The sequence below is a fragment of the Atractosteus spatula genome, chromosome 1, assembly GCF_055471065.1.
Source record: "Atractosteus spatula isolate fAtrSpa1 chromosome 1, fAtrSpa1.hap1, whole genome shotgun sequence".
Lineage (NCBI taxonomy): Eukaryota > Metazoa > Chordata > Actinopteri > Semionotiformes > Lepisosteidae > Atractosteus > Atractosteus spatula.
In genome coordinates, this window is record NC_142706.1 from 53912754 (window position 1) to 53926805 (window position 14052).

General features: G+C 36.5%; 1 protein-coding gene across 2 annotated transcripts in view; it reads right to left on the reverse strand.

Moving 5' to 3' along the window:
- Positions 1–12172, reverse strand: part of sh3d19 (SH3 domain containing 19) — a 36781-nt gene extending 24609 nt beyond the window's left edge. For both annotated transcript variants that reach the window (XM_088910832.1, XM_088910824.1), the window contains exon 1: positions 11437–12172. In XM_088910832.1, coding sequence (XP_088766958.1) covers positions 11437–11536 — 100 coding nt within the window. In that variant the 5' untranslated portion in view covers positions 11537–12172. The remainder of the gene's footprint in view (positions 1–11436) is intronic.
- Positions 12173–14052: the final 1880 nt, after the last annotated feature.

Genomic DNA, 14052 nt, shown 5'->3' on the forward strand with positions numbered 1-14052 from the left:
ATGCAGCAAAGCATTATATGCATACAGCAAACATATCTTACTGTAGACTGCACATGCTCTACTCCTGCAGATCTTTTGGCACTAAAACCCAAGACAACCAGCTCCACTTAATCACCACACACCTCCAACTGCTCCAGACAGCTGTATGCAACCTCCCCTGCTGTGGGGAACATCTGCGATCTTTAACCTTTGTGACATATTCTCTGGAATATTTTCAGGACCGTCATGGATTTCTGGAACATCTTGCATGCCTTCAGATGAGCTCACTAAATGGCTTATTCTTCGCTGTGTTTGTAATGCACCTTAGAGGCAACAGGCCACACCTAATGTTTAGTTTACATCTGTTTCTTTGTTAATGCGGTACAAAAACTGCATCATGCAAATCACCTGAGAATTTGGTGCCTAAGGACCCTGATGCAGATGTAATGATTTCTCTTCAAAGGGGGTATAAGTACAGTAAATACATATGGATATGTAGCATACAGCTTCTTATAAATTAATACATAATTAACAACAGGGAACAAAACAGATTTTAAAAAGGAATGCACTTAATTTTACCAACTAATATTTTATTAACACAACAGAAAAGCTAATCTACAGCAATATACCCATGCACTGGACGTGTCTGGAAATTTATCATTTTCTTAAATCTTTCTTCAAAGACCTAATAATAATACAATTGTTCTATTCCTTCTAAAAAAGCTACTTGAACTTTTAAAAGACTACTCTTTAACGTGAGCAGACGTTAAACTGGCAGTAAAAAGAAAATCCTACCTTCTGTAGTTTCTTAAAATGTCTATGTGGCACTGTCCACAAAATCCTCCAGTCCTTTCCATGTTGTGGCAGAGTGTGTGGCGAAAAACAAAGACGCCAGCCCAGATGACAAGGGCTTAGGAAAACGTTCCCTCTGATTGGTGAGCACACACAGTAAAATGTGCTTAGCTGGAATGTGGCAGTTCAGGAAGTTCTGGAACTACTGCCACCACTAGGTCTTTTTAAAGGGAACACAGAGCCGAGGGATGTGGGATCACAAAACAAAAGGCGAAACAAAATAGAAGACAATCACCTTTTATCGTAGTGCCTTGTTTTCTAAAATGACATTTTTTAGGTGGGGGCTAAATATTTTCTTAATGGTTTAGCACTTTTATCTACGACACCAAGCAGACTCCGTTCCAGTTCAACATGATCAGGTATAGACTTCTGCCCATCTCTAGATGTCACACCAGCATTTCTGTTGTCAAGTTGCACTGAGAGCAGGAGTGAGAGGCACATCAGGTTAATCTGGTTTACACAGCAGAAGTACTGTATCTGTATAGCTCAGGTTAACACAACCAAACACTTAAGAAACACTTAAGAAAGGGGCTTTCAATCTTAAACCAGATTGAACTTAGCATTCCATTACTAACATAACTTGACTGAAGAGCCTCACATACTAAGCGACACATAAGAGAAATGTTTATTTTCTTTTTGTCTTATTGAGTTGTGGAATTGAAACTATGGTTTATGGTGGCAGGGTCTGTAACACTCTGGAATTTCTCCTATCAAATTGCATATACTCTATGGGTTCTTAAAATTGTGCACTTCCAACAACAATTCTGTTGTTGTTTGCCATTGACTTCAGGTACAGATAGAAATAACACTTTCACAACTAAAATAAATAAAAAAGAAAATGTTGATTCTCTCTTATTGTACTTTCTTACGAAGAGACAATACCAAGTGCATCGGTATTAGAACCAAACATCTTACATTCCTCAGAACTGGAGGCACCTACACACTTTACAAAAGACTTCATTAGTAACCTTAATACACATTTTATAATGTTAAGAGTTTTAAGGGAAAATAATGATTACACACTGGAAACCGACATGGTACATCTCAGGTAACAAAATAAAAACCTTCATCTTCTATTCACCAAGGTAACTTGAAAACTTTAAGCTAGACAGTCTAACTGCATTTGAAATTAAGAGTGAATTAAAACAAGTGTTTAACCTTTAGAGGGCATTATTGTATTGCAGGACTGAAACAAGCTTTGCTTTCATTGAATTTATAATAACTCTGTTTGAAGGAACTTTGATCAAAAAGGTGATTAATAGCAGGAAGCTTTTTCCTTGCCTCCAGCAAGAGGGTGTTTTGCATTTTGTGCTTTTGCTCACTCCATTTCTTCATCTTCAGTCTCCAGATCTCCAGTCTTAAGCGTACATACTCACTACTAGTGAAATACTGCCCCAGCGAGGATTTAATTGCATGTCAAGGCAGGTAAAGGCTCAGTCTTGTCACCTTGACTTGGATTCTCTTCCTAAAATTAGAGTAATGAAAAACATTCAGAAGAATGACACCCGTTATATTCTTCCACTACTTTTAAAGTGCACCAACTTGGGAACACAGACGGAGTGAAATAACTCATGGTTGCTATATTGCCTCCACAAGATGGGAAAGTTCACATGCTTAATCAGAGGTGAGCTGTCAAAGAAGTTGAAGTCTGAATAGCCCTTAAGTACTGAAATCACAGAAGAAACAAATAGTCACCATGCTCCTGTTCAGTATCTGTAGGACTTACATTCCAGGATTCAAACAAACAAATTTCTCAATTTGGTTTATTTCTAAAGTCCTCTAGTCTAAACAATCTGAAAACCTCCAGATATTTCATACCATACAGACTCCCACAAGCATAAGTACACCAGATGATTTCGATATTTAATGAAAGATATTCCAGGAGATTGCCGTGGCCTTTTCACCATGCGTGTCTGAGATCCGATTACTGGTGGATACTGTGGCTTAAAAAGACAATAAGAAATAGCTCCGCTTTTATATTCAGGATGTAGATAGTTTTCAAATACACTAAAACTTATAAGAGAAGAATATTCAGACGATGTCCTGGATACTCTACAGAGGTTTTATTTAGGGCAAGTTTACTCTGGCTAACCGCATTTATTCTGAAGGACTGAAATGATCACTGAACTCCCTTTCCTTTAAAAAGAATTAGCATTTGCATTATTGACCCTAAAAAGCTTGTGACAAATATGCTTCAATGAGATTTCAATTAGATGTAAAAGAACAAGAAAGTGTGCTTTTCACACAGAAAAATAGAAAAGAGACCTATAACAATATTCTCTCATACCTAAAGTTGACTCTACAATCAAAACATTTTGCTTCTCCTTTCTTATTTCCAGCGTGGAACTACTCTTTCCTTGATCCTTTGCAGCCTGCACCCAGACAGCCCCCTGCTCAAACATCTGTAATTAGATGTGCCACTCGAGCACCGCAAAAGCTCATCTGATTGTGTTTGAGTGCGATTACCATTTCATAAACTTTTAAAAGAGACTAATATTTTTTTATACAGGGCAGTAATCGTATCGATTAAAAGACAACTGGTTTATAAAAAGATTATTCTAATAGCTGCTTAAGGGGATACTTCTGATTAAGTAGCAACAGCTGTTAAGGGACATATTCTTGACAAGAAGATAAAATACATCTCTGTTGCATCAAGTAGACCCAAGGCTGTGGAATAAAATCTAGCCCTGAGGATTGAGGTCTAGCTGTGCAAATCACAATATACAGTTTTCATTATCTTACCATTGCATGGCCTATTAGCCATTTCGGTTTCTATATGGTCACAACGTAGACAGCCTCATTACAGATTATTTTTTATATGAGAAAGATGTGGTCTTACTTCCTAAAGATGTTCGTTACAGCCTTTCAATTAAAAACCATACTTTTCAGCTTTGGGGTATTTTAGAGAAACGCTAAACCCAAGGAACAAGATGAGGAACCTTCAAAGAATTAGTTAAAACTGCTCACTTGAAAAACAAACCTGCCGTCAGAAACAAGAAAAAATGCTGAGTATACATTTAAACTCAGATAGCAATCTCTCACAAAATAGTGATGCTGAAAACTCACATTACCCTCTGAATGCACAATCTCCAGTTAGATCCTCTGTACAGTTGCAGAGAGTCTACATTTTCTTGCAGTCACATAATTTCAGTGTTTTCAAAGCAACTGTGATACCGTCCTATAACACAGATAAGTGAAAGCTAAATGAAATATTTTGCTCTTCTTTCTGACTAAGAAAATAGTTTGAATTTCATTGTCTACATTTAAAAGGACAACAAACTTTAAAGTTCTCAACAATGTTCTATAAAAGCAAGTACATTTGTTTTAATTACAAATTAACCTAATGCACCATACTTGTTAACTTCTCAAACCCTGGAGCTCCCAACACCCCTACACACAGCACTCTAACCTGTTTGTCTGTAAGGTTTCAATAAAACCATCTCATTAATTGTGCAGTTAATCAATATTTTACACAATTACACTCATTGACAGTGTAGTTAACATATAATATATAGTTAATGTATAGATTTACAGAATCAAAGAGTTGTAAAAGATACATTCTGACATACACTAAAAAGTATAGTAGTTGTTCTGTTATAATCTAGTCTTATACTGCATTCAAACTCTAAAAGCACCTTTCAGGTGCATCTTATTGCACAACACAATCCTTTGTTGTTTCATGAAACACTGCTGTGTAGCTGTGTGGAATAGTAGTTAGGGATCTGGACATAGAGCTGGCTTGGGGTTTAAATCTCACATATAGGCACTACAGTATCTCTGAGCAAGGTTATATTATTTTAAACAGTAATATTAATAGTAGTAATAATATGACACTTTTACATCTGTAGAACAGTATGTGTAAGTACTAAACAGAATAACATATCAGAAACATTACATTTATCTGTAATATCACCAAAATACCTGGCTCACCTCAAGAGGTGGAAACTGTAATGGGAGATGCCTGTCAAATGCTGGTAGGCATCAAGGTTTAAAGTTACTCATGAACCTTTGTCACATTAAAATAATTTTGAGTTTCAGTGCTTTGAAATAAAAATATCACAGAGAACTAAACTTAAAGGTAGGATTTGTAATTTGGTAAAATGAGAGAATTGGTCAAGGGTCTGAATTGTTTTGCAAGGCACTGTAAATACTGTATGAAAGCACAAGACTGATTTAAATGTAATGGATAAATGATTAAAAAACAGTTGTATAACCTTGGAAAGGATTTGTTCTAGAGTTTCACAGCTGAGGTACCTGAGTACAGACAGGTGTGTGGCCTGGAGGGTTTTAGAGCCTGCTGACCCAGAAGGTTATATGGCCCAACTCATCCATAGGACCCTTAATACTTTTTTTTAAAATCAGCATCCCTGACGTGAAATTCCTCTCCATAAATATTCACTTTTGATACAATTATTTACAGGCATACAAAAAAGGCTTCCATCTTTTAAGGAAACGGGTAAAGGTGAAATGGTACACACTCCATCCTCCTAAATGTGGCATGTGCTTCACAGATCATTACTATTCTGAACCTCCTTTTAAAGACTAGGTTTAGAACAGCATCCTTGATTAAAGAACTTCATTCCTGTTGCTTTAGGAGGAAAGAATAGAACTTTGAATACAGAGTCATTCTTTTGTGTCAGTCCAGGAAAAAGTATACATTAATAGTAATCTCTTCCTGGTATCAAGGAGGTGTCTTTTCAGGAGCTAAAACACAGATATACTGTATAACATACAGTGAGAGGTCTTCAAACCCACACAAAGCCATTCCTGGAGTTTAAAATTCAACAGGTGCTTCACTGATAATTGAAAAATCAAATCAAATACAGAAGGGTCTCCACATGTACAAATATAACATTCACAAATTTGCTTATCCGCGATTTGGTCCGGCCGATGGGGTCTTGGATTAAAGAAGAGCAGAGCAGGGTGAAAATGAGCCAAAGGTCATTAACGACAACTTTCAAATGAACTGTGCCACAGATGAGGATGATGATGATGGCGAGACCAATCTAGCTACTGAGTGAGCCCTTCCAAGAACCCACTACCCGGCATTTGCAAATGCAACGTGGTCTAGTGTTTACAGTATATTGTATATATTCTGTTGGAGGTGCGAGGAATGACAGGCAAGAGACAACTCTAGTTTTCTTGTCCGTTTCATTACAGTGGGGCATGCTTATCATGACAGCAGAGAGAAAAAGTGATTTATTTTAAGTCATTTACGTGACTACCATAAGTTTTTGATCACTTTTGTTTCTATTAGTTGACCACTTTTAAATAAAAGTTAACTTACAGCCAATACAACAGTACTTTAACTGTCATGTAAGCGAGGGTTACATACAGTGTTTTGACACCACATACTAGAATATGTAACGGTGTAGGGTCTTGCTCATATGAGAATTCCGTTCACGATGGTTCTCTGCACCAAACCCTCGCAAAATATAAAGACCCTGTATATTTCCACCAAGCACTGTTTTAATATATACAGGAGTAATCCTAGAACACACAATTAAAAATCTTAAACGTATATCCTAAAAATAAAATTTAACCAATTTTCATTTTGATTATACTTGTACAGGAAAGGAAACCTTAAATTTTCACATTATGACTATTAGAGTTTCCAAAAATAATTGAAGCTGCTGAATGAGTAAAGTAAAATCCTACACTTTTTGTCCGATAACTGAGATGTAGCTCAGAGTCAAAGATGGAGGGTGCTCATTCACACTTTCCAGAACCAGCGTGTGAGACAATGAAACACAAGGCAAGTCTGCTCATGCTTGTCTACGCGATACCTGTATGAGCCTCTCCAATAGGGGAAGGCCACGAGGAACACAATTGTTCCTCTCAAATGAGCACTGGAGGAAAACGCAACAAAAAGGGATTCAAATAACAAAACTGCGATATTAAAAAACAATGCTTCCAAACAGGTAGCAGGCATAGCTTCCATTACAAATGCCCAAACACCTCTTGTAACCTTGGTTGAGTTGTCAGCATGTTATGGAACGTTTCCCATATATCTTTATTGATTTCCTGACAGCCGTGACATCCTTCAGATTCACCCACATTACACTGGGTTCAGGTTTTTCCTGAAATACAACACTAACTCCAGGAGGAATTGGATAGTGGGGTCATAGCCCTTTACTATGTTTACTGTTTACTTTCCTTAAATTAGAGACTTTTTAATCCCTAAACAAATTAATTGTGCGTCTTTGTTCTTTGGAGAGAATTTAAATTTCTCAGTCAACAAATCAAAGGATGTTATAAGAGGGAAGATCAGATCTGCTTTTATACTTTCTTCAGAAGAGATCTTCTCTATAACCTACGTACATTTAATCCTGTTGGCAGTCTGCACTCTTTTCAGCTGCGCTCCAGTGACACACCTGGTGTTTTAATTTGCAGCTGAATCAGTAAAAAATGAGCAGTAACAAGCAACTGAGACTGATATCTTTAATTGGCACAGCTCTGAAAGCAAACTCTACTGCTCCAAAAAGCCTTAACCTATATGTTCCCACTTATTGAACACCTGTGACTAGTTAATTTTTCTAAGAAAAAAACAGTTCTCCTTTAATGCAAATGTGTAGTTAGGCCTGTAAGTCCTTTCATTGTTCATTCTGTGCACATTGCTTAGCAACAAGAATACATGTACAATACTCAGATGAATTATGAAAATACAAAGATGTTTTGAACTAAAATAATTAGCACTTTTGTTTATTTTTTATGTCAAAAGCTGTGTCAATTAAGGAATTAACATCCTTTTTTTTCTCCTTATCAAATTTAGTACTGAATAAGAGGTGGCTTTGAACATTACATTTGCTCTAGGCTGGAACTGGATTGAAAGCAAAGCAAAAAACAAGCAGGAATAATACATTCCAGTGCATCACTCATTGTGCTATTCTCTCAGGAACTGATTAGTCTGAATTTTCCCATTACTCTGTCTGCTCCCTTGGTAGTTAATCTGGTTACTGTACACTCCTCTTTAACATCTTAAAAGTCTTTTCTCAACCAATATTTTGTCTAATTTCCTAAATCTGTATAGGATCTTGATTGTACTAATTCCATCATATTTCTCATTAATTTAATCTCTATTCTTCTTGAAATATCCCTTTTAGCCTCCTGTGTATAGTATTTGCCTTGCTTTTGCATATGTACTGCTAGATCTTTAAGCTCTGTAACAAACATTTTAATTGGCATCACACTCATTCTCAGCATCGCACCAGTCTCCGTTAATTAAAATCACTACTTTTGGAAAGTCTGGATCTGTCTGGGTCATTTGTGTTAGCCCAAAACAGAAACAGGGCTCCAATGAAGGAGCAACAGCATAACAACCATGGTTTAAAAAAATGCACAAAAATCAAAATATTAAACACTGTTGTCTTCTTTCCCAACATAATAATGAAGGCCTGCATCTGTTGTCTGACACTAACAGAAATCTTTGAAGCTGTCAATAACACTTAAATCTTCTATCATGAAAGTATTTCATCAAACACCTCAGCACAAAAATGATTCCCACCTATACCCCAAAAATGTTTTTAAGATGTTTTAGTGACTTGACATTTGGGTTACTGAATGATAATTCTTATTAACTGGATTTTTGTGGCCTATGTTCAGTACTTTCTAACCTTAAATTTAGCATAGTCTACAATGAAGTTAGCTGTTTTTGTTTGTTACTCCCAACAAATTCAAATAGTTCATAAAGTTTATTGTCCGATGTAAATATAAAGTCTCTGTGCAACTTACAGCATTTTTTGCACACGCCCATGAATATCTCAGCATGAGTAGAACTTTAGAAAACCATTAGCATAATGGAGGCTAAATCAGAAACACATGCTTAATTTGAAATTACCTCTTCAGTTTTAGTTGAGAGCAAACAGCATTGTTACTACACCCTTACATATGTATTTATTTTAAGAACAAGTAATAGGTTTATTCCTTCTTAGGTTGTAAGGTGTATTTATTTTAGATAAAACTAACTTCAAGGGTACTGATAGTATGCCTTCAGCTTTGCTTAAGCTATTGGAACCATGACATGAAGAAAAACTTAATTTAAAATAATTTAAAGCTACACACAGTGCCAAAATACCACTTGCTTTCATTTTTTCTTTGTTGGAATAACCTAACTTTCTAGAGATATCTGAGAAAATACAGTGCAATCAAAACAAACAGGCATTATACATCCAAAAGGCACTGATCCATTCTGTGGATCTCACAATCTCACAAAAACAGAAATAGGTAAAGTAGTAAATGTTAAAAGCAGAAGTACCCTTAAAACAATCTACAGTTTGTTCTGAAAAGGTAAATTTTAACTTTGAGAGGGGAGCTGGAACTGTAATAAAAACACAGGAGCTCAGGTTGTCCTCTGCCTTTTCCTTTTGTCAAGAACAGATTAAAATAGAACAGATTAAAATAATTAGGATAAAAAAAGAGAATACTACTTCCCGCACATTTAATATTAATGCAGTAAAGATCTTCTCAGTCAAAACGGCTCATAAAATGTGCCAAGTCCTTATTTTGTCATATCATCAACTCTGTTTAAGGGAACTAAGCACTTCCAATACTATCTGTACTGTGTCGCCAATCTGTTCTACTGAATGAGCTAAAACTAGCACAGATTTTGTGCTACACAGAGAAAAACTAGGCTAAGTGTTGATGCTTGCTGATGCCAGAGTAATACTACCCAACACACTGTAGCATAAAGAAAAGGTCACAACTGGACAATTGTCTTGGTACAGAAATATAAATTAGTACTGTATATTAAGTATGTAATTAAGAGTCTTACTTGTACTTTTCAGTGTTTGTTTTTACATGGGTTTACCATGACCAATCCTTCATTTCCGGTCCAATCTTTTAGTAGCCGACAAATCATGATTTAAGCAGATAGTAAGAAAATGCTCTTCCGATTTTAGAGGAGTTTTTTAACTCCATTTAGGAGTTGCTTATCACTTAAATTCCAATTTGATTGCCAACAAGTCTGTTGTTTATAAAAATTACAGAATAACAATTTCAGCTTCAAGGATTGTTCGAGCTGTTACAGATTTAAAGCTTGATCGAAGAAAGAATGGTTTTCACTTGTATTGGTGCAATTGTGAAAGACCACACATAACGAAATTTCCCTGTTTAATCAGCGAGGTAAGGTATTTCAAAAGAATCACTTATCTCTTTCAATTTCTGCCCCTTCAATATATATAACATACAATCCCAATAGTTAATTCCAGCTGTGAATTAAAATTCTTGCTAGTTTCAAAAGAAACGAATTGCTCTGATTAACTTAAGTATTAACATTGAAACAACTTATCAGTTTATAGGTTTCGAAAACGATTCAGCAGCAAAAATTACAAAGAAGTTCAAGAACAGGTGTTCTGTTTTTTTTCTCCTTTCATCTGAAGAAGCAGGCCCCGGGAAGCAAATCTCGGTGCTCTCGGGTTTCGACACCTGTTAAACATTTCTTTAAACAGTATTTTATCTTACTACTTGTGTTTCACAGAACTCTCTAAATCAAAAGGAGGTCAAAAGTGAACTCCTTTGCGAAAGTTTACTTTCACAAAGTTAACGTCCCTCCTAAGTATTCAAAATCTGCACTGTTTAATATCACCTGGAAATGGTGCGAGAAAATGTCTCTAACGCATTACATTATATTCCTAAATAATTTTTACCTAGTATAGGTAGGGCAGAATCCCATTTCATAATATTTTGTTGTTTCGGCGAAAGCTTTGTATGGTTAGATATTTCGGGTAAAACTTGACCCAAACAACACAAGAAATGATACCCTACTTCAGCGGTGATTCATGAAAATCACATACTGGAGAAAACGTGGCCAGAAAACCGCAAACAGGTAAAACACTATGCAGCCAAAAGGTGACGTGGGTGTTATTTGAAATCATATCGTAAAAGATAACTCCCTACACACCTTTATTTCCAGGCTAAAGGTCTGCATTTGAAAAAATATATAGTCCTGGTTAGATTAGCGAAGGATCAAGTAATAGGTTTATTTCCATGCAACTTTTCGGCTGTTGAGCCTTCTTCGGGTGTCACAGCCGAAACGTTGCGTTTTCTTTCTTCTCTTTTCAGCATTAATAAATAAAACTATAACGTGTTCCTTTGCAGCCTACGCATGCTGACGCAGATACCCACCTGGTTAGATTAGGCTGATCATGCAGCCCGTTACCCACTGAAGACGTAAAAATACACAAGTCTCCCAAAATTGTCAAAAGATCACCGAGTTTCCCTCCACTTAATTATTTGTACTATACTTTGATTAATGAATAACTGCTGTCCTTTAATTTTTTTAGTTTTAGAGATATTTTCCACGGTATCTAGTTTTACAATTCAAGACATTAGATCACTTAGGAAGTACTCAGCTTCGTAATTTGAAGTTAACAAATTGAAGCAGAAATTTCATTTTTACAGTAAAGATATCCACAAAGGTGGTGTGTTTGTTTTGCACGATGTGGTGAGTGCGTGTGCTAATTAACAAGAGTTGTCTTTCTTAATTTCCATTAACACCATATTTTTTTCTTAAAGTGGTGAAAGAACAAACTACTAACGCTTCCTGTACACATGAAGGAAGAAATCCCGAGAAAACAATCCCATTTCTGCTTGAGGTGTTGAAGTTACCTGTTGCGGCATTCATCTGTCCCCTTCTGTTCCGTCTAATTCCGGGGTCCCTGATCTCTCTCAACTCCTCCTCTTCTTCTTCCAGCCAGGCTTCAGCCATCAGAGGAAAAACCGCATTAAAAAAAGGGCAACATAAAACAAAAACAAAAGCCCCTTCTCTCAGCAGCACCGGTCTGATATAATCTCACGCATCCGCTGAGCAAGCGGGGAGCTCTGGTCTCCAAACCAGTACAGAATGCGCAATAAGCACAGCAAACTCAAACTAGGGGGAGGAAAAAAATGCTCTCGAATAAACGAGAAAAAAACCCAAAAATCAGTACGTCGGAAACGAATTCACTTTTTAAAAATTATTATTTTATCACCGACGTTTTGCTGGTGCTGTTTAATGCCAACTTTTAAAAGGTAACACCACCTCGGTTCAAAAAAAAAAGGCACATCTACCTTTCAACACTTTCCTAAATATCCCGGCGTCAACAGGAAATCCATCACAGCAACAGCAGCTGTAAAACAAAAGGAGGTGGTGCTTTCGTTGCCAACAGGGGTAATATTGGATGGACTTAAGCAGAAGTATTTGTTGTTACAGCATGGTAAAAAAAATCCTCAAAATGGAGATATTTTTAAAGATATTGTGATAGTTATATACTTTATTCGTCCGGCAAAGAGGTGTCCAATGTAAAAGACAAAGTGCAGAAGAGGTTTTTTGTCTTGCCTAGTCTCCCTTTACCATATCGAAATCGGAGCAAACGGTGTGGAAAACTCACGGTTAAAACTAAGAATATTGTTGCCAAAACTGCGAAACTAATCCTGCATCGACATTTCGAAGAAACTGTGTATTGTCAATACAGCGAGACAGTACCTCCGCCTCGCAGCGCAGTTTTACGTAATGCTGTCGACTGGCAGTGCAGAGCAGGTCCGTACAAGCAGAGAAGACAAATTTACTTACGAGAAGGAAAGTTCAGCTACGTAAAAAGCAAGGAAAGGTCATCCGTAAAACCATTTAATTTTGAGTATATAATACTAAACATAACCCATTTATATTTTAATATAAACACTGGAACAAACACATTTGTGTATTTGACAGTTTTTACAAAATATGTTCAATACAATTTCTCCCCATAAAGAATGAAAAACCATCTTGCACCTGAGAAATCCATTTCCAAATGTATCGGTACAGATTGAATTACACGATGTTATTCGTGTAGCAGTCTACTGTTAATGATTACCAGAACTGAGTATAATTATTTGTTAGAAGGTCAGTTGGGTAGCTCCACGGCCGAAACGTTCTGTTTTCTTCTCTTTTCAGCATGGAATAAACCTGTTACTTGTTCTTTAATTATTTGTTAGATTAGTTTCTAAGTAAACGGGAACTAAATGTTGCTACTGAAAACATTTTATTGTTGCATGTGCCAATTAATTTATCAATTAAAAAGTATATACATTTTATAATTTAATGCCATGTAATGTCTTTAACATTTGTAAAGGTGCCATGAAAGTGACTTTTTTCTTACACTAAACATGTTACTAAATCTAAAAATGAATGACTGATCCAAAATAATTATTGATTCCACAATACATTGTTAGACAGGTAGTCTCAATGACAGCATGTATATATTTAGAACGAGGTGTGAACTGTAATGGCATTGGGGTTTTATCAACTGTTTCTGTTGAATCACAGGTAAAACATGTTTTCCTTGCTTGTTCCATCCAGAAATTGTGAGCATGTACAGACTTGTGTTTTTGAATTACCCATCTCTAATTCTTTTTAAGGGCTGCTTGCAAAACACTTTAAAGATTTCACTATTTGCAGTAGTACCAAGTAGTTTATTCCTCTTAATTTAATGTATATGGAGCTGCTTAGAAAGTAAGGTTGTCTATTCAAACAAAAGTATCATGAAAGCTCCACAAAAGGCATGTTGAACACCTACTGTAGAAGTGGCACCATAAGGAACATGGATATTTCATGTGTGTAAAGACAGTTTACATCTGAAATAAACAATTCAGTGTGATTCTGTATGGCATCTTAATGAGGCAGATATTGTTTGATACACAACAGGCTTGAGACAGCCCCCAGAAATGACACATGTCAGATCTAGAAATTGTGGTGGGCACATTTGAGGGTATTGTTATCTGAGGATACAATGATTAAATTAACGTGAAAACAACTATTTCAACACCATAACACCATTCAGCGGCTGTTCAGTCTGACCATGTGGGTTTAGGTTCACCAACATCAGCTATCCATCAAGTGTTGTCCAAACAAGGAACTATAACACAAAGTCTTGCCATGATTGTTGATGCCCAGGTTGCCATCCAGCACGGATGTACATCCATCCATTTTCTAACTGCTTTATCCAACACAGTTCACAGGGAGCCATAGCCTGTCTTGGCAAGCAACAGGTGCAAGGCAGGATACACTCTGAACAGGATTCCAGTCCATCGCAGGGCATTCACGAGACACAGTAAAGAAAAACTATCGACGGAGAAGGAGGGGTTACTGAGCCATGACAGGATTTTGTAAAGGTGCACGAAATGATTTAGGATATAGAGTTGTCCTTGTCTCCTGAGGTTTATCCATAGAACTTTCTTTCCCATTTAAGAAAATACAGTATATGATTT